Source organism: Erythranthe guttata, chromosome 9 (assembly GCF_056151865.1).
Source record: "Erythranthe guttata isolate IM_541 chromosome 9, IM_541, whole genome shotgun sequence".
Classification (NCBI taxonomy): domain Eukaryota; kingdom Viridiplantae; phylum Streptophyta; class Magnoliopsida; order Lamiales; family Phrymaceae; genus Erythranthe; species Erythranthe guttata.
The window spans coordinates 4,780,515-4,801,432 of NC_142541.1; the positions used below are offsets into that span (position 1 = coordinate 4,780,515).

The 20,918-nt window shown below is 36.3% G+C and overlaps 3 protein-coding genes across 3 annotated transcripts; all 3 read right to left on the reverse strand.

Moving 5' to 3' along the window:
* Window positions 1-1,220: 1,220 nt before the first annotated feature.
* LOC105951617 (protein LEO1 homolog) lies at window positions 1,221-11,461 on the reverse strand. The gene is made up of 12 exons (XM_088823604.1): window positions 11,166-11,461; window positions 9,135-9,238; window positions 8,715-8,835; window positions 8,479-8,622; window positions 7,656-7,829; window positions 6,832-6,963; window positions 6,576-6,755; window positions 6,354-6,473; window positions 5,634-5,708; window positions 5,419-5,538; window positions 1,553-1,702; window positions 1,221-1,434 (listed from the first exon to the last, which is right to left on the reverse strand). The coding sequence occupies exons 1-11, from the start codon at window positions 11,250-11,252 to the stop codon at window positions 1,559-1,561; spliced, it is 1,401 nt and encodes a 466-aa protein (XP_088679730.1). The 5' UTR covers window positions 11,253-11,461; the 3' UTR covers window positions 1,221-1,434; window positions 1,553-1,558.
* Window positions 11,462-18,503: 7,042 nt separating this feature from the next.
* Window positions 18,504-19,774, reverse strand: LOC148767931 (uncharacterized). Its single transcript, XM_088822693.1, has 2 exons — window positions 19,109-19,774; window positions 18,504-18,986 (listed from the first exon to the last, which is right to left on the reverse strand). The coding sequence occupies exons 1-2, from the start codon at window positions 19,772-19,774 to the stop codon at window positions 18,504-18,506; spliced, it is 1,149 nt and encodes a 382-aa protein (XP_088678819.1).
* A 27-nt stretch (window positions 19,775-19,801) lies between these two features.
* On the reverse strand, window positions 19,802-20,421 carry LOC148767932 (protein FAR-RED IMPAIRED RESPONSE 1-like). Its single transcript, XM_088822694.1, has 2 exons — window positions 19,922-20,421; window positions 19,802-19,829 (listed from the first exon to the last, which is right to left on the reverse strand). Exons 1-2 carry the CDS (start codon window positions 20,419-20,421, stop codon window positions 19,802-19,804), a joined length of 528 nt encoding a protein of 175 aa, XP_088678820.1.
* Between the last annotated feature and the right edge of the window lie 497 nt (window positions 20,422-20,918).

Below are 20,918 nucleotides of genomic sequence, written 5' to 3' on the forward strand. Positions count from 1 at the left end.
TGCATAATTGCCACCATCCTAGGACTTTGATGCAATTATTAGATCTGATGCCAAGAGGTAACTGTTTTGGAGCAGCTTTTCAGTGTATTTACACTTTCACCCCAATTTGGGGGCCTTTTAGCAATTCTAGGAATGTATTCTTGTTTTGTAGTGTAGTCTTTTCTTTCTTCTTTTTAGCCCTTTTTTCGGGCATTTTTGTAATAGATAGTATAGGCCTTTCCCTGTCCCGTTTTTATTCCTTTCCATTTATAGGGGTACTCTTTTCCTTGTGTAGGCCCACAAGGTTTTTAACGAGGCCCCCTTGTACTTTCAAAAGTATTTAATGGAATAAAAATATATTGGCCAAAAAAAAAAAAAAAAAAAAAAAGTAACAAAGAAAATTTTGTTACTTGTTCTAGTCACCCCCAGTCTATAATTAACCCAAAAAAAGACTAGCCGTTTTCCAGTTGATAAGACTTATTCTAGTAGTATTAGATTTAGCATTGCATAAAAACTTTTTACAAGAGGCCTCGATTATGTTAATGGAAGTGTTAGGAATTTTAAAGACATTCATGGAATAAACATTATTTAGGCATAGCATTGAGAACATGTTTAATAAGAGTATATCTACCGGCATAGGATAAAGATTTAACTTATAAGTTGTCTCATTGAAATTTTATTATGTCATTTTTTTTCACCAAATCAAGAAGATTATAGACGACTTGCCTAATGCGGTTTAAACCTTCCACATACAGTAGAACCTCGATAAATTAATAACCTCGCTTAAATAATAGTTTCTTATGGTCCAGACTCGTTAAAAACCTACTAAATTATTAGTTCGATAATTTAATATTTCACTAAATTAATAAAATTGTGCTAGCCCGACGGTATTAATGTATAGAGGTTTAAACCTACTAAATTAATAACCTCGCTTAAATAATAGTTTCTTCTAGTCCCGACTCGTTAAAAACCTCCTAAATTATTAGTTCGATAATTTAATATTTCACTAAATTAATAAAATTTTGCTATCCCGACGGTATTAATGTATAGAGGTTTAACTGTAGTTCCGGCTACCGCACAAAAACAACTGTACCTAATACAAGAAAAGAACGATTGGAAACGTCCACGACACGAAAGGGCAGTGATGAAAGTGATTTCGTCGTGCCACTCTCGACGAGATTAAAGGGTAAGGATAAACAAATTGTCACACAGATTTCTTTTCATCACGAAATTAGAAGGCAATGCAGATGAAAGAGAACGATTTAGGGTTTCAGTTCAGTCGGTCAAGGTTCCCAAAAACCACAGTTAAGTCGGTTAAGTCAGTTAAGTTCAGTCAGTTATCACTTTTGTTCGTACCAATAACCAGAAAAGAATCACTCGCTGTCTCTATGATTTACGATAGGCTTAAGTAATTTGACGAGCTTCGTTTTCCGTAAAACATGCGACACTGTAATCCTGCAGAATCCAGACACGACTGAGTTCGAAAAATCGGCTAAAATATGGCAAATTTCAAATCATAAATGATGGGAACATAAAAACAAACCACGATACATTGAATGCTTCAAACACTAACCATGTCTTATTCGTCGTCACTGTCATAAATGATTGCATTCTTGCGTCTGGTGGTGGCAGTTATCCTCTGTGGTGCATCTTCATCGGAATCGATGTACTTCTTGATGAGTCTTCGTCCTGGCTTCTTGCCTTTTGCTTTTGAACTGCCCATCTGAAACAAAAATCACATATTGAAACCAAATCAGTGAATTTACACAATCATCGTATATACCAAATCAAACCACAAACATGACTGACCAATAGGAGAAGGGTTTTTTTTTTTCCATGCAAATCGGGTAATTAGATACCACCACCAGTAGTAAAAAGATCGAGGCTTTCAAATCGAACGAGTGTTTTCCCCAAACAGAGTTGACAAACTAAAATAGGAAACGAGGTACACTAAGCAAAAGATAAAAAGATTTAACTGATTACGATGATAAGACGGGCTAACATAACTCGAGCCAAGATCACATTAAAGGATATACTTCTACCTTCCTATTGTGGTTCAAACTTCAAAGTACCACTGATATCCGATACTATCACTGAATATATATATCTTAATTATTCGATCTTAAGAAATCATATGATACCTATTATTCTTTGATCCCACCATGGTATCTCGGATACTATCGGGCTAATTTCTGATAGTATTAAACTATCTCCTATACTAAAACCAATAATACAGCTTACATTCCTCATTTTTGGGAAATTTCTTTACGATCGGATTTAATGGATCTCGTATGATATACAATGAAGACTTTTTGATATAAATGCTGGTCAACTCTTGCTCTTGCTGACAATACATGCAGATTCCGTTACCAGTCGCCACAACTTTAAACCATACCCCCACAGTTAGGGATCACCAAAAATCCACAGTACAAATAGGGAATTATTTTACTTAATTTCAGTTTTTACGACCTATATAACCAAGAGCAAGACTCGTCAAGGACGAAATTTCGGGGGCTAGTTGTCTCATACTATATAAATCCTAGTCCTTCAGCATAGCACTAATTTGCCTAATCTCAGTAACAATTCGATTTTACCTTTTTCAAGTGATTTTTCCATAAACATTTTGATTAAATTAAAATTATCAAAAAAGCTCATATTCAGTTCCTCCCATATCTAACTTAAGTGAGAGGTTACGTTGTTTCGCCATGTCTCCTGACATTAAATAATAGGCGGACAAAAATTAAACCCTAACAAGAATAAATGACCACGAACGCAAGGGATACACGTGTTTTCCCACATATCTTATCCGACTACGACAAAAGAATGGAAAAATGATTGCTAATATAGAAACAAAATTAGAGCTTATGTTCAAAAAAATTGATATTGAAAGAAAAGATATCTATGTAAAGGATATGCCGATGGTAACATGAGTTATATCTATCCAATACCTAAAACCAAAGTTTCAACACCATCGAATTCCCTAATTATATCCACACAAGTAACAAATTACAATTCATGTTCATGATTATTTATGGGAGCACCATACAACCAAATAATTTAGCAAAGTCATCTCTCCTCTTTAGCACTCCAAAAGCTCAATTTGACCAGGAATTTCGTGTCTGAAATGTTTCCGACACGTGAAAACATCAAGAAGTTGCCACGTCCGTGAAACATGGATTAGCATTTCTTCATTTGTTATTTTTATGCATGACTTATTACGTAACGAAGAAGTAAGTTGTTAAGCTGTAATTACAAGAGACTCTTCTCGTTTGCGCCATTCCAAAACTTCTCTTAACTTTACAATAAAAACCTAAACAAAAAATCTTCGATTATACTTGAATGCTCATTAAAAAATGTATCCTAATTCATTTCAAATTATGTTCTCAAAATACATTTTTCATCCGACTATTTTCGAACATAATTTGACCGCTACGGTAAAAAGCTTTTCCCCTTAAAACATTCTCAAAAAACAATATGAAATCCCTAAATGTAGCCGGACATTGCCTTTCACCGATCTTAAGGATTTTACCACAAAAATTGAGGTATTTTGCTTTGAATGGGTTCTAGTAGGATCTAACGAGGTTGAGGATAATAAATGATAAGTTTTTAAGACATGCAAATTAATGTAGTGTAAAGGATTTATTAAATTTATTTTCAATTATTAGTTGGTGAAAATGTTTTAACATGTGAATCTTGCACAAAGTTTACTTTACACTTCCATTTACTATCAAAAAGTTCGACGCTTACTTTTTGTAACTTGACTATCTACTCATCAATCAACATTTCCGCGGTTGGTTTATCTCTTTCATAATAGTGAAAAGATATTCAACATCCATTAATTAAGCAAATTTAACTATGTTATTAGATTTTACGGTTCTCGAGTGCCTTCGTCATCTAAATTTTCATCTAGATTATATAAGTTAATAACTACTAATTTATCGATTATTTAAGATTCACTTAAATTAATAAGATTTTATCCGTTCCAACTCTATTCCAAATCTAGTAATTGTAGAGGTTTAATAGTGTGTCAAAACTTGCCGAATATGGATGTAATAACATTATTCAAACTTCATGTATCATTTGCAACTTTAGGGATGTTGTTTGAAAAAATCGTGATTGTCGGATAACGAGGACATGGAATCTCATCTTTTGATGTTGTCGATATAGCAATAGTGATCATTTTTAATCATGATTTATGCCTTCCTAAGCCTCTTATATGATGAATCATTTGAACATCAAACTTTAAATGAGGTAAACCATTAATGATTTTTTATAGTAGGGGTGACAAAGAGGATCCGGATCTACGGATCAAGTTTGGATCCGGTCCAATCCGCATGGATCCGATCCATTTTGGATCCATCAAAATGCAACCGGATCGGATTTAGTTGAAATTCATTAAAGTTTGGATCTATCGTGGATTGACTTACGGATCCACTATGATCACCGTGAATTTAAAATGATCCAAAGTGGTGGTGATAATGTGATGTATACACTAATGACGGATGAATCAACATGCGCTACTTTCTAAGAACTATAAGGGGTTTGACTAATGAGCTTATATTACCGGCACAAGGGGTCATATATAAAAGCTTGTAACTACACAGGGTAAAGTGCTATTTACCCATAAGAAATTTGGGAGAACTAGATCACAGGAAAGGAAGGGGCCATAGTATATCTTTGCGATGTATAGATTAACAAACAAATGGGGCATTGATGCAAGATTGCATAATAAGCAAAAGTTTGATTTCCGAAGTTGTGCTTGAATCTTGTGTTTGCCATCCCAAATAAGATAGTGAAATTTGATAAAATGCTCATGTATGTGCGCGTGCATGTGTGTATGTGTCTAAAAAGTGTATGTAAGTACGTGTCTAAGGGAGTGTGTGAAGTGTGTGCGAATGTGTGTAAAAAATGTGTGTGTGTGTGTGTGTGTTTTGTGTACTTTTAACTATTTATGTGCTTTTGTGTGTATTATTTATTTTGTGCATTTATATAATGTGTGAGTTTTTGTATTTGTGCCTTAATTTATAGTGCATCTTTAAAAATCTACATTAGATCATAGTGGATCTATGGTCGGATCCATGAAAGATCCACATATTAGTCCATATAGATTGAGTAAAAATGATAACGGGTCCACTTGAATCCAATTCGGATCCGGTCCACTTTAGATCCACTTATTTTGGACCATTTTGGATCCGGTCCAAGACCGGTCCAATAATCACCCCTAGTTTATAAGAAAATTCTAATAGAAAATGAAAAAGACTCGATATCCAAGGATTTTAGCATCATCATGTAGCAGAAATTGAAGGGTTTTACAGATAAATACGACAAAGACAACAATTCTCAGATGTTCACCACTGACTAACACATGCTTACAAAGGACAAGACAACAATTCTCAGGAGTTGGTCGGAGATAAATTATAACTAGAAATTGTCACTAACCTCAGCTTCAACTTCTGAATCCTCGTAGAATTCTTCCTCTTCTCCCTCTTGCATTTCCTCTACTTCATTTCCGTCCAGCTTAACATTAGATGGTGAAGAGTTGCGAGTATATTTTGGCACCTGTAAATCGTGGACGATTAGATTAAATTCAATTCAAGAGAGCGGGTTAACTTTTACATAGAAAGCGGTCGTGTCAAACAATAAAAACAACATACCTTCTTTGCATTCATAATGCGCTTCTCTGATGCAGCTTCCATTTCCAGATCCAGATCATCATCCTGCTCCTCATCCTTGTGAAAAATAAAGATGATTAGTTGTAAATGCTATAGGAATAAAAGAAACGGGTGTGATAAATGTAGTTTCAGTTTTAATAATAACATTGCGACTTCAAACGTGATCTTGACCGTTTTCGAGGCTGAATTTGGCAAAATTCAAACCACGGAAGTTGTAGTTCTTTGAGTTAGCTTTCTAATCCAACTTGAATCACCAAGAATGGATTTCGAGTGAGAAAGATATGCATGAATCAATAAAGACTGTCCACAACTTTGATGTTTTGAGTTAATCTAAAATTCAAAATGTAACTCATTCATGCATAACTTTGTCACCCGACATCCAACCTAGTTGATTCAAGTTTGGATTAGAAAGCTATCTCAGAGGATTAGAGTTTCCGTGTTCTGAATTTTGCCAAAGTCAAACTAGAACATGGTCAAAGTCACGTTCGAAGTCAAAACGGTATTAGTAAAACTGAATCGACAATTAACATTTCAGTTAAAGAAATCGTACACTTTTTTTTTCAACAACTTTTTTATGAACTTGTTTGTTCATTGAGATTTTGAGAGGGCGAGAAGGAAGACTCGCGGTAATTACCCTAATCTTTAATTAATTACACATACAAAATGATATCGAGACATTTTAGTTTCCAAAAGAATTCTTACCTCGTCTAGAAAACCAGACGTAAGTTGAGTCTCCTTGTAGCCTTTAGGACTGTACTTGTCAGTGACTTTCTTCTTCTTGTTATTAAGCTGTTTAGTAGCTTTGATTCTTTGCCTCTCTAACTATAAGGCCCAAAGAAAAAGCTAAACTCAGTGCCCCATAACTTAATTAAGACTGCATATCGGACCATTAAACAAGCATTTTAATTACTTAGAGTCGTTTACCTTTTCGTTTTGATCAATCATCCTCTCAGGGTCCACATCAGTGATGTACTCTTTGACTTTGTTGACCTTTTTATGCATTGAATCGACAAGAGCAGTTAAGCAACGATGGGAATTTGAAGATAAAGATGACGGCATGAACTTCATATTCTTCGAGACTTTTCCTTGTGCTTCGTAGATACCCTTATACAGTTAAGAGAGATTATTTGTTAAGGTGGAAAGTACTGAAGTGAAATGTAATAGTTAATAAAAAAGTTACCTTTTTATGCTTCATAAAAATATGCGACTGAATGTCTTTAACTTCTTGCTCAGATACGTCAAAAGCCTCGTTTCCAATTAACAACTGAGTACTCCCGTCTTTCCACTCTACAAATCTTGCATTGCTTTCAACCTGTCAAAATACATTTACTTTGAGATTTTTTCGTACAAAGCTTGATCAAAACATTGTTCAATGTAAGGATTTATGATGGTCTAGGACTTGTAAACAAACCATATTTGTAGTATGCATGAACAAAGCTTAATTCCACTCTTGTAATGCACCATCTTGGCACTTTGCACCCCCCAAAACAATTTATGGCACTTTGCACCCTCAAAACACATTTAATTGTTCAAAAAAGCACCCCGCTCTATTTTCCGGTCATATTTTCCAGCGTTGACTAATTTTCTGATTGTCAACCGGGGTACTTTTGTCCCTTCATCGACTTTTTCTTCGGGGTGCAAAGTGCTAATGTACCCCGGTTGACAATCAGAAAATTAGTCAACGCTGGAAAATATGACCGGAAAATAGAGCGGGGTGCTTTTTTGAACGATTAAATGTGTTTTGAGGGTGCAAAGTGCCATAAATTATTTTCGGGGGTGCAAAGTGCCAAAATGGTGCATTTCGGGGGTGCAAAGTGCCAAAATGGTGCATTTCGAGGGTGCAAAGTGGAATTAAGCCCATGAACAATTATAAACATTCTTGATGCATAAAATACACTTTTGTTACGCGGTTTATGTGAGAGTTTAAAAGCTTTTTTAACGAATGGGCATATGCTTATGTTTAAAGTGGTGTAGCAGTAGTAGCAGTTCCATGTAATAACTGACCGAAGATGTTCCGTCAGGATTATTGACTTTTCTCCAGCGAATCATGTTGCCAGGTGTCATGCACCTTTTGAACCCAGTCGCATCAGTCTTGTAAATGTCCTCTTCCACGTAAGTTTCAGGGTCAAATGGCTCCTTAGCTATGCCAATTATGTTGGACAGTTTGATAGTTACCTTCTGCAAAACATCAATGCATAAAGCATTACAAACTGGATTTTTTAAGAAGTCAATTTATCGATTATTACAGGAAGCAAGAAAAATTTTCTCATCCCCACAAATTGATGATCTTCTTGTGTGCAAAATATTTTCAGATATATCCTTGTGTGTGTGAGATATGTGTGTGTGTGAGATATGTGTGTGTGTGTGTACACATATAGATATCTCAACAATTGTACTTTCTCAAACTTATGTCGTCAGCATTCAACAGTCTCAACAATTGTACTTTCTCAAACTTATGTCGTCAGCATTCAACAGCGTGGAGCTTCCATTACATCGCATTTTTATAACATTCAGAAGGCATAAACAATATAACTAGTTTTAGCAAAGATGCGTAAACATCAAAACCGGCTGACCGATAAGTGGCTTAACGTATGCTAAACTAACGTAGGAAAATTAGGAAATAATTTTATTGACCAATTAATGAGTATGAGACCAGAAGAATTAAAACAGTGAAGAATTTCTCTAACTGGAGACAGTTTGACAAAAAAGCAAGAATAAATGAGTAGAACTAAGATATAGTGAACACATCTTATCCAATTAGCATTGAATCGGTAATCATTAACTTAAAAAAACAAAATAAACATCAACTAAGGTAATAAATTTTAACCTGGTCTTGACGACCTAGGGGAGGGCGCGAGGGAATTTCAATCACCCCCTTGTTTCTCTTTAGTTTAGCCTGGGTACCTTCTTCATCACACTTATCTGTTGCATCTTCATTCGGTACAATATTTCCTTTGTACTCCGGAGAACTCTATAGTAGGGTAACTTATGAATATACTTTAGAATTATATATTACATGAAGGCATCAACATAGAGATATAATTAGTGTATTTAACATCTTACGCGAGCATTTTTCTCATTAGTCGGACTGTAATTTGCATATTCAGCTGGTTCATCATCAGAGTCTCCAAAAACATCACGGATCACTTCAGCTGCAGTTTTGCGCTTCTCGTTTGCAGGTGATCTACAATGCGACTCAAAGGGATACAGATATTAGCACATCTCAAATTAATAATCGGCAGAGATTAAATATTTACGAGAATAAGTTAAAAAAAACTCCAATTTAACTACAGCATCAAGAATAATTACATGATTATAATTTGCATGTATTACATTAAGAGCATAAGCAGGAAAAGTCAAAAAGGAAGTAAAGGAAAGCAGAAATATATTATAATTTGCAGTATAATAAAATAATGATGGAACTCTAAAGTTTAGAATATTAATGGCAAGAAACGGAGAAAAGAAAGGGACTCGGCACAACACCTTGAGCTTCCGAGATGAGGACCCTTTCGGTCAACTGTTCTGTTGACTTTTGTCTCTCCTTCACTTTTGCCTTTCCCTTTATTGTCAGGCTCTCGGCCCCCATCCTTTGAATCGAATCAAACCAGCAAAGAAAATGCACGAGTAAGGGAAAGAAGTATGTCTTTGGAAATTAATAGAAATTAAAAACAAGAAAATTATTGACATGCAAACTTTGGTTGATTACGTTGGATAAAACATTCATGCCATGCAATCCTACAGACATGACAACTGATAATATTTGCCTACAGTACTTTATTTCAATACGTGCATGCAGCTGTTTCTACAGCATTCATAAAATTATAGTACATCCAACCAAAGTACAAATCATCTAATTATTTTAACAAGCACCTAAAGTCTTCCTAGTTTGTATCTTGCAGGTCTAGTTTTGATATACAAACTGCTTAATATTTGAACATCTTTTTGCACCTAATTTAGATAAATCAATTATTGAAAAATCCAAACAAAGGATCCTTTCAGTAACTATCTTAAATCAACGATTAAGGGCAGAAGTTGAGGACGGTAAGACTACCCGCATAATATTTCATCACAAAAATGCCAAAAATCGTTCCTTTTGTTTACCACCATCTCCAACATTTTCTTAGCCATGCTGATTATTCAATAAAATAAACCGCAGAAAAATGAGAGGAAAAAAAAAGACTGGCTCAAGTAAAATCTTGGTGTTTCACATCAAATACTTCATAACTCGCGATCACAGGGTTAATTTTTTTCGTTACTTCTTATCCTGTAATCTAACAGATGAAAGAGATCATATAAAATTATTTGAATTCATTTATTCGAATTCATATAAATTTGCTGAACAGATTATTTACTTAAACAATATGATGAGGAAAATAAGAAAATGAATACAGTAACAAGAACTATCATACAACAAATCATTTCCACAAACTGCTTTCATTTAGTAACAAGTAATGAAGGAACCACATGCGGAAAATAAAAGGATTCTAGCGTAGATAAACAAATAAAATACATGCATTCCTCTATGAAGTAAACTCCGCGATTGTCCTAGTTAGAATCATTTAATTTTTACATTTCTCATTATTCATGACAATAAAAAAAAAAACAATAGTTTTATTTATTTTTCTCTTCAGTCCTTGGCATGAATCGACCTATGCCATATCTAAAAGCATTCAAACCCTCATTTTTGGTTTGCCCACAGACAGGTTATATATGAACAAATACACAGTGCAAGTAACCATGTGATCATGAGTGGCACATCACTTTTACTGCCACGTGCACTTCGCTCTTTTAACTTTTCGAAAATTAAGAAGGCATTCTTTGGAATAATTGTGTGAAAAGAAACAACTGAAAAACAATACTTAGTGTCATCGGCTTTATAAGATAAAAGCAAATATCAATTATTTTACAGAAAATTAAGATCAAACAGTTCATTGCACGAGCAAGCGAGAAAATTCAACCAGTCCTTGCATCAAAATCAGTTCCAATCCTTGGGAAATTCAACAGTATAATAACTCCATGGATTTTTACATACATGCAGGAAGATGACCATACATACAAACAAAACGTTCACCAACAAAATAAAATAATTGTACAGATGTCAGCATGGATGCATGAGATTCCCTGAAAATAAGGGGTGGGTGACAAAAAGACTAATTCTAGGCACTCATTCAGTTTATTCACGCCAAGTAAAATAAATTTTATTATCTACAAATTTGAAACAAGAAATGAGATGAAAGAAGATGCATAAAAATAATCATGACTGAATTGATCTTGAAAAACTTAATTTCAAACCCTCACATAATCGATAAAAAATGCACTGGAAAAGCATAAAAATCTGCAGACTTATTATACAGATTTTGTTTTAATTATGCACATGCACATACATACATTTGACTAAAACTAGACATTTTAGAATGATGAAAGAAGCAAAGCATTTTTCATGGATAAATTTTCACTGGGCAAAACCATCAGCAGAAAAGTAATGGCTAAAAGAAAAAACAATCAAATTCATACAGAGATAATTAATTCCTTCTCTGTGCTGGCATCCTCCTCCTCAGATTGGTAACCGAAGAGGCTCTGCATGATTTGATCCCTCTCCATTTTTCCAAAGTTTTTTTTTTCGAAAATAAGTTTTCTTGTTTTAGTGTGTGTTGTGTGTGTGTGTGTGAACGATGGGATAATTATCGGAGAGTAAAGTTGTCACTGTGCTTTTTGGTGTGAACAAATATATATGCGTGTGCGCTGTTCTGTAAATTTGGAGCCTTCTAACACATAGTATGGCACTGTGAATGTAATTAGGTAGGTTTGTGTGTGAGCTGAGCTGTAATAATAAATAAAAAGGTTGAAAAAAAAGAATATTGGTCAGAGGCAATAAATAAGGAGGGATTTCGATGGTTCATTTTGGGATTACTTCGATATTTGTTTCTCTCTCTTTTTTTCTTTCTTTTTTTCCTTTTTTGTTTGTATTTCGTTTATCGGATTGTGAGCATGTCTTTATGCAATTATCATGTGAAGTTGTTTTAGCCAAGGTTGAGCCTACGAGTTTTCATGTGAACTGAAACATCGATGCAATTGTGATGAGTAAATTTAAATGTGAATGGAAAGTAACTTTTTGCTTTTCATTTGAGTTCTAAATAAAATCACTGGGAAAGAATTATTTGTAATGGTAAAATCTGTCTAACCAGATTGTCATTATATTCTCTATGATTACTTCAACTCTGTTACACTTATTACATTTTCAAGTAGGCCCTCACAGATAAACGAGACAATAACACGCTTCAATGCATCCGTTTGTTAATCCAAATAAACTTATTTTCGTCGGTTTATACATAGATTTTGCCGTTCACTAATAGCTATACTCATTCTTTTTCCACAATAACTATCGCTTTAGTGAAATATTTTTGTTCCAGATTATCTATCACTTTAGAGTTTCAATATTGCATTAAATGCATTTTTCCTGTTGTACCCTCATTAATTCCACTCGATTAAGTATTAACTCTCTCTCTTATCACATAATTAATGATAAATCTAATCCTTCTTATGTCTTTTTTCCTAAAATCAAGCCACGTTTATTGAGATTCTTAATATTTGTGCAAATGTGAAAACACTTATGAAGGAACGGAGGGAGTGCTGATAGTTAGAGAGGCATGTCAATGATTTCCCAATAATATTCACTTGGTTAGCAAATTTATATAATGTTTAGTCCAAACCAGGCTAAATTAAAATTAAGGAGACAAAACGAAATTCAAGAAATTTAGTTAATAAGAGTGAGTACTTTATTTATGTGAAAATAAAGTCAAAAATAATAGAAATCTCAAAAAGTCTATTTGAATATGGAGGAATTTGGAGGAGGGATTTCAAATTCATAATAAATAAATAAAACTTGTTTGGATTGAGGGATTTGGGGATGGATTTCAAATCTCCACCCCTCCCTTTTAGTTATAATGGAGCAATTGGGATGGATTTCAAATGACTCCAAATTGGAGTAATTTCAAATCCTTCATTCAAATCGCTTCCCCAAATCAAACTTTTCCATTCAAATGGACCCTTACACTATTGCCTATAGAAAAAAACGTGAAGAAAATCTTCAAATCTTGTATCGTAATAAGATGCTCCGCCTTTTGCCACTTATTGAAACCCTATACATTACATTTCAGAAGCAGTTCCCAAACCTACAGTAACCCTCAAATTCTTCAAGTTAATAGTTCCCTTTGATCATTTCATGTGAAATAGATTGCTAGAAACAAGTATAATGTTGCTCGCCCTAGATCACAATTTTCTGATATAACTGCGTCTTAATGTGTACGTATGAGGCATATCTATTTAATAGATATTTCCGCAGTATCTATAATTGATTTTCTTTTCTTGGCTTTCTATCATTTAATAATCGAAACCTTTTTTTTCTTCTTAAGAAATGCTACAAACTTATAAGATTCCGTTGATTAAGAGTTATAGAGAAATGCTATTCGTTTCTCGAATCACCGGCTTAATCGTCTATTAAATCAATTTGTGTTCACTATTATTATATGGTTAGAATCCTGGAAACAATTCGCTGAAACGAATTAAAAAGAACTGAATACAAACCAAAAATGCCTAATAAATAAAAAGCAAATTAGAAATAAAAAACCCAATAATTACTAGATAAAAATAAACAAGGGGTAAATGCAGTTGCAATCAAGAAAATGAACTCAGAATAAACACACAAAAATCAAGCAGAAAGGATCGTTATTAGTAAAAAAAAATACAAATACGAATTCAAATTGGGGCTAGGTCAAGAAATTAAGCATACCTTACGAAGACGAGTGTACTACAGAGGAGATGCTGGCAAGTTCAACGAATTGTCATAAGCGCGCCAAAATTAATTTCTCGTACTTGTTCACGATTACCGAAGAGAAGTGATTCAAGTACGAAATGCTAATTTTGGAGTACGAACAACAAGATTGATTTCTTCGGATTTCGATTGCGAAGCGATTGGGGTTTGGGGGAGGGAGAATTGGGAAGGAAGAATCGTCGTCTTCTTCGCTCTGGTTCCTCTTCCTCTTTCTCTTTCTCACAGCTTTTCATATTCGAGAATCAAAGTTTGGGAGCTGCTACTTCTTTCAAGACCAAAGCTACTTTTACAAGACCAAAATATAAATTTCAAAAATATTACTCAAATATTTAAGAACTATAAATAATTTCAATTTCAATTGGGAAAATGAGGGATAGATAAAGCCAGTAGGTATATAGGTATAGGGCAGGCATACCAAATCCCTCGATTTCAGTATTATGAAATCTATTATCATTGTCATAACAAAAACTTTGGTATATCGAAATTTAGTATATCAAAAGTTCGGTAAGGTAGGATATGCTCATGGTAATTACCGGTTTATGTTGTCTATTAATTATCTTAAATAGGCATTGTGTAGAAAAATAATTTTTTTTAAGGGGCAATGTGCAACAAAAATAACATTTAAAGGGGTAACGTGGAACAAAAACATACACTCAATTCCGATAACTAATCCATCGGAAATTTTGCTATAGGTACAATGTGCAACATGAATAACATTTTGAAGGGGCCATTCACTTTTTCAGATTTGGAGGGCGTAAAGTGCAAAAAATAGAAATTTAGAGGGGTGATGTGCAATTTGTCCAATTAATTATAGTGTTTTCCATTAAAAAAATTAAAATAAAGAAATAAATAATATTTGTGAATAAAGTATAATGTATTAATTCCTAGAAACCCTCCTATGGTATTTTGTCATTTCACTTTTTAGTATATTTATCGAATTTAATTTAATTTGGACGAAATTGTAAGAATAAAGTGATACTGAAGTTAAATTAACAACTGAAATGATTTGTGCAGGCACATATTAAACAGTCAGGCACATTTTTTACCATTCTTCAAAATACAAAAAGTAAAAAACTCAAAAACTCTCTCTACCCTTTCGATTTTCTTTCGCAAAGCCCGTGCAAATCGTCAACAGATCGGAGGTAATTTTTACGTTTTTACGATCCTCTTGTTATGTAGATTACGAATCCGAAAAAAAAACGAAAAAAATCGGACTTTAGCCACGCTCGCGTGAATTTACACGAGCGCATCCACTGCGCTCGTGTAAATCCACGCGAGCATTTTTTTTTTTTTTGAATTTATTTGCTGCTCGCGTGAATTTACACGAGCGCATCCACTGCGCTCGTGTAAATCCAAGCGAGCATTTTTAATTTTTTTTTTTTTTACAAATTAATTTGTTGAATTATAAGATGCTCGTGCAAAAACATGCGAGCATTTGAACAGTGCTCGTCTGTATTCACACGAGCACTGTTGAAATGCTCGCATGTTTTTGCGCGAGCACAACAATTTTTTTTTTTTTCATTTCATTATTTAAATGCTTTTTTTTTTATTATATGAAATATTAATAAAGTGCTTATTTAAAAGGGTAAATTACACACACCCCCCTGAGGTATGCTTAAATAACTGTAAGGTCCCTGTGGTATCGATAATTACACTCAGCCCCCTGAAACGTAGTCAGAAACTCTAATGGGATAATGAATTGGATACGTTATTCCGATAGGGTTCTAACGGACTATTGGTTTCAGAAAGTGGTGGAGACAACAAAGAGCTATCGGTGATTTAAGAAATGTTCGGGAATGTTCGAGGAGCCATGTCACCCCATAGCTCTTTGTTGTCTTCACCACTTTCTGAAACCAATAGTCCGTTCGAACCCTATCGGAATAACGTATCCAATTCATTATCCCATTAGAGTTTATGACTACGTTTCAGGGGGCTAAGTGTAATTATCGATACCATAGGGACCTTACAGTTATTTAAGCTTACCTCAGGGGGGTGTGTGTAATTTACCCTATTTAAAATGTAGATGGCAGGAGGCCTGGGGAAAAGTCTTATGAGTCAAGTTGCCGGTAAAGGCAAGAGCTTAATGAAAGCCTTGAGCGGGAAGGGGGACAATCCGGAAGATCCGGATCGCATTGGAGACCGAGATGTCCTTGCTTCCGCCCGTAGAAGAAAGCAGTTAGCTCAAGAAGCAGCGGTACAACGGGAAGAAGAGAGACTGAGACGAGAAGCTGTTGCAGCTGGAGCCGGACCCTGTGGACCTACACGCGATCTCCAGCTAGCTCGTAGTACATTGCCACATGCCGACGACGATGATGACCACAACAACAATCCCGATAATATGGATACTGACGAGGAGATGAAGGAAGATGATGAGCCAGCAGATGTATATCAGGATCGTAGAGGTGGTCGTGCCTTACCCTTTCCGCAGCTGCCTGGTCCGGCGTACTTGGAGGGTCCGTGCGAGGGAGGGCCACAAAATTACGAGTTTATGCGATGGTTCAAGTCGCATATAGCGATGTACATTTGGGAAGGATATGTAAGTTTTCTGTCAACACGTGCTTTACATAATTCTTATATTATTCATTTTTTTTAGCTAACAATACATGCAATATTTTTCAGGAGCACCGTGAAACTACACGGTGCGAGTCGAGGACCAAAGCACTCGAGGACTACCGCGGCCCGCAGGATAACACGATGATCGCGAGGCTGGAGGCAACAGGTCTTTACCACTTACGAGACTGTTTTCTGACGAGGATGAACAAGAACCTCATGCTAGCTTTCGTGGAGAGGTGGCAGCCGGAGACGAACAGTTTCCACATGCCATGGGGCGAGATGATGATCACGCTCCACGATGTCGCTTTCATCCTGGCGTTGCGGCTGGACGGACCGCCAGTGTCTGAAATTCGCCCGGTAGAAGAGTGCTCACAGAGTCTTGCATCTGTATTGGGTGTCGGTCTGATGGACACCAATGAGATGTTTCGAAACAAGGGAGTTGGTTGGGTTAAGGTGAGAGATCAGTTGACCCTTCCCTCCGCCACAGACGAGAAGAAGATGAAGGGCTACTTGATGTTTCTGCTTGGGTCTGTTTTGTTTGTAGACAAAACAGCGTGTAACATGAAGCCGTGGTGGATCCATTTTACCAACGATCTCGATAATGTCGGCAAGTATTCGTGGGCTTCGGCATGCTTAGCAAACATGTACCGCCAATTGGGTATTGCCACCCGCGCTGGGATGAACAGTCTCTGTGGATGTGTTATTCTCTTTATGGTACGGGTACATTTATTAGTAATTATTTATTTATTTAAACTTCTATGTAGGTAATATCAACAACGTTTCATTGGTTTTTGTTTGCAGTGCTGGATCTTTGAGTATTTCCCCTGCTTTCGACCACCTCTTTCCCGTTCATATGCCGAGTTTGAGCCTCGATGCAGAAGGTGGGCCCATGGTGGAGGCAATAAAACCACACTGCAGGAATACCGGAAAAAACTCGACGCCATGACCGAAAGAGATGTGAGTAATAATTTTTCTAATTATATCTATAGTAGAGTTACGGATTTTTCTAATTAGTTTAAAATATGCTTAGGTTTGTTGGACCCCGTATGGTACCGGTGCACATTACTTGCATCCTCGGAGCATGTATTACGGCACGATACAGTTCATGGATATAGTGGAGCCGTACATGCCCGACCGAGCATTGCGGCAGTTTGGAAGAGTCCAGACTATTCCTTTCCCGATAATTGAATCGAACTTGCCACATAACCGCGGCTTGTTTGGCGCGGGATACAAAGTCACTTTCCACGCTCCTGCCGGCTTGTGGCAGAACGGGTACGCCAACTTCATTGACCTGTCGCAATACCGTGAAGCCTGGCCGCCGGAAACAGTTGCCGAGGAGTACATGAAGTGGTACATCGAGCGGACGCACCGGTTCATTAGCAACCCTGATAGAGTTCCGCCTGCAGAACGGGTTGTTGCTGCGGTGCCGCCAGACCAGCCGTTCGCTAACGACATAGCTCGGCTCCTAGTTCCGATCGTGTTCGGTTTGACAAGTGACGACGCAGCAGAGGCATTCCTGAGCATTCAGCCGCAGTTGAGGGACTTGTTGACGCCACATGCCCACTATTTGCGTCTCTTACCTAGGAGGGGTCGCGGGGGAGGTCCGAGGACTCGGGGTCGGGGGTCGAGGAGTGGACAGTAGGACATGTTACCTATTTGCATGGACTTGTGTATTAGTTTCGGATTTTTTGCTAGTGTATGATTTTTATTTGCACCTGACTATTGGTATTCGTGTGTTGTGATTTGTTGTTTGTTTTCGGATTTTGTTTTTTGTACGGATGTTTCATTTTGGATTTGCGGATTTTTCTTATTTGCCCGTATTTTAATTACGTTGTTATCGGACTTACTTATTTAGTTATTTGTACAGATTATAATTATGTTGTATCGAACGAAATTATATTTTAATTTGTATTATTAACGAATAAAAGAATAAAAAAACAATCAAAAAAAGATTAAAAAAAAAAAATAGTGTGTTGCTCGTGCGTTTTCACACGAACAGAGATGTTCTGCTTGTGTGAAAACACACAAGTAGAATGTCTCTGTTCGTGTGTTAACACACGAGTACTTTTTCCACGTCATTTTTTCTTTTTTTTTTAATTTGTTTTTTTAATTTTTGTTTTTAATTTTTTTTTATTTTTTTTTTATTTTATTTTTATTTTTTTAAACCTGTTCGTGTGATATCACACGAACAGAGGAGGTTTGCACGTGTGATTTCACACGTGCAAAACGCCTCTGTGCGTGTGAAATCACGAACATATTAATTTTTTATTTTTTTTTTGATTTTTTTTTTTTCGATTTTCCCATGTGAAATTTGACTAATAATAATTAGTTTTACAAACTCAACTAATAGTTCAACAATTATTAATTTACAAAATCAAGTAATTGTTCAACAAAATTACAATAATACAGTACTACCTATGCCTAGAAGTCAACGTCGTCCAAAAAGCAAGTCGATCCGCGTAAAAATCTCATAGAGGTAGTAAATTGGGAGCTGCAAAATACCTCCACTGAGGATGGAGACGAGGAAGAGGGCATGAAACCGGTACTCGTATGATCATAAAATGATCGTTATGTAGCGACATAGGAATAATACGTGATAACGCGGGGTTCCCAACTAGTGGTAGATAAGTGATGCTACCCCGTTCAGTGAATATTAATACCATTGCGTTGTATCTTGTAGCGATCGCCAACCCCATATCTGTTGACATCCATTTCGTCCGTGGCGCCGGTCCGCTCTCATGACTGCATGTCAAGATATAATCAGCGACTGTATTGCGACCCCCCTCATCCCCATCGTAAATAGTAGCATATAGATTGTAATGCTCCATAAACTCCTCAACCAAGTCAGTTCTGACTTGTGGCCATCTCTCTTGACTGCCGTAAACAACTTCGGCAATGCACCGGTAGCCACAATTTCCATCGGCCCTCACATTAACATATGAGGCTACGGACTGTGCGAGAAACGGAAGAAGAAAGGAAAAGAAATTGACCCGGTCCCTGGCAGTAACAACTGATTCTTCCGTCGATTTAGTACGTCCGCGAGGACGACCTTTAACCTTTGACTCTGGCGTACCAGCTTTAAATTTTGACTGTGGCGTCCCTTCGGTCGGAGTTTTGCGACCCTTAGAGCCGAAGAAGATTTAACTTCGGATTTCCGATTCATCATGTGCTCATATCCGGACAAGTTCCTCTTCATCGAGTTATTCTTAGGTCGTCCCTTGGCCTTCACAAATGACGGCTCTTGTAAATGCGTTGAAGAAGGATTATTTAGGTCCCGTAAATAGTCGGCCACATTTTTTAGGGACATGTAATCTTTGTTTGATAACTTATCGAACTCATCGAGAAGAACTTTCTTAATTGCAACTGTGCGATCAAACGGTTCCTCCTCGTCCTCCCATGTATTCGACTTCGGGTTGACAACCAACGTTCTCCAGAATGGATGTAACTGTTGCGGATAAAAAGTATCTCCCTCAGCAATTTTAACTGCAATCATACACGCACACGGGAGTCCGTGGCTTCGGCTTAGGTAACAGTTGCAACTATACGGATTCTCTTCCAACTTTTCGTACTCTTTATCCAACAGGTCCAGTGCTTTGTGTGATACGTTACACACCAAAGCACCGAAGCACGGCAGTGAAGTACTGTTCATCCTGACTGTTCTACTGCTCTCGTTTTTCACCTTCAATTCATTAATTTGAAGGTCAACTTGCGGATCTAGTGTATTTTGAACTGTATCCATAGCTCCAGTCGATGTTTGGATCCAACGCTACGATGCACGATGTGCACTCTCTACCCTGTTTCGAGAAAACACTAAAATAATGAATAAATGTAACATGTGTATAAAAGATTTTACGTAACGAGTTTATAGTAAAATCAATTTATATACCTGTTAGTCGTCGTGTTACCGAAATGAACGATGTTCTTGGTCCAACACTTAACAAATCTCTCATTATAAATCAACCACGTTTCATTGATGTAAGTTATCAACTTCGGATATTGCCCGTACAAACTAACTATCTCTCTATAGTTGCATTCGTATTCTTCCTCAGTCACAGATTCGACTAACTTTGCCCACACCGTCCTCCGGAACAGTACACCCAACTTGGTGTTACCCAAGAATTTTGACGCGTTTGCCTCAACGTTTCTGTTTATGTGATATAAACATAACATGTGATGCGAATGTGGAAACACGTTTGGCAATGCTTTTAGTAGGCCCAACTCACGATCTGTCAGTATCACTTCTGGTTCTATCCCGATTGGTAATATGTCTCGCAAACATCGCAATGTCCATGCATAAGTGTCCTCATCTTCACGTGACATAAAAGCAACGACAATAGTAAAGTTCCTTCCCACGGGAGTAACCCCAATGATCTCCAAAAGAGGCATTTCATATCTACATGAAGGTAATTATAATTTAATCAACTCTTATATATATATATATATATATATATATATATATATATATATATATATATATATATATATATATATATATATATATATATATATATATATATAATATAATATAATAAATGTAATTCACATTTAAATAATTATTACCTGTTAGTCTTGTACGTGCAATCCATCAGGATGACGTACGGAAATAACTGCAAAAGCTTTATTGAATCAGGGTGCGCAAACATAACGTCTTGCACTGCATCACCAGCTGGATTTGTTCGATGTCATCTGCTGTATCCACTCTCACTTAGTTCGTGCCACAGATGTTGTATAATTGTTTTTCCTTTCATTTCCTCTCGTCTAATTTTCTGTGATTCATTGTACACATCTCTCAAGGCCGCAGCCGTATCCGGATTCATCTGTCTCGGATGATGCAAAATTTCCTTCGGCTTCACATGGCTCTTTTTCAGTATCTTTGTCACTTC

Excerpts from the sequence above, each read along its gene's own strand:
- LOC105951617 (XM_088823604.1), bottom strand. The coding sequence starts at position 11,252 with ATGGAGAGGGATCAAATCATGCAGAGCCTCTTCGGTTACCAATCTGAG. Across the intron at positions 8,836-9,134 it reads CCTCATCTCGGAAGCTCAAG|ATCACCTGCAAACGAGAAGC; the intron begins GTGTTGTGCCGA and ends GTCGCATTGTAG. Across the intron at positions 8,623-8,714 it reads CTAATGAGAAAAATGCTCGC|AGTTCTCCGGAGTACAAAGG; the intron begins GTAAGATGTTAA and ends ACCCTACTATAG.
- LOC148767931 (XM_088822693.1), bottom strand. The coding sequence starts at position 19,774 with ATGGATACAGTTCAAAATACACTAGATCCGCAAGTTGACCTTCAAATT. Across the intron at positions 18,987-19,108 it reads ACAGTCAAAATTTAAAGCTG|TCCGTAGCCTCATATGTTAA; the intron begins GTACGCCAGAGT and ends TTTCTCGCACAG.
- LOC148767932 (XM_088822694.1), bottom strand. The coding sequence starts at position 20,421 with ATGCCTCTTTTGGAGATCATTGGGGTTACTCCCGTGGGAAGGAACTTT. Across the intron at positions 19,830-19,921 it reads GGTAACACGACGACTAACAG|GGTAGAGAGTGCACATCGTG; the intron begins GTATATAAATTG and ends TTCTCGAAACAG.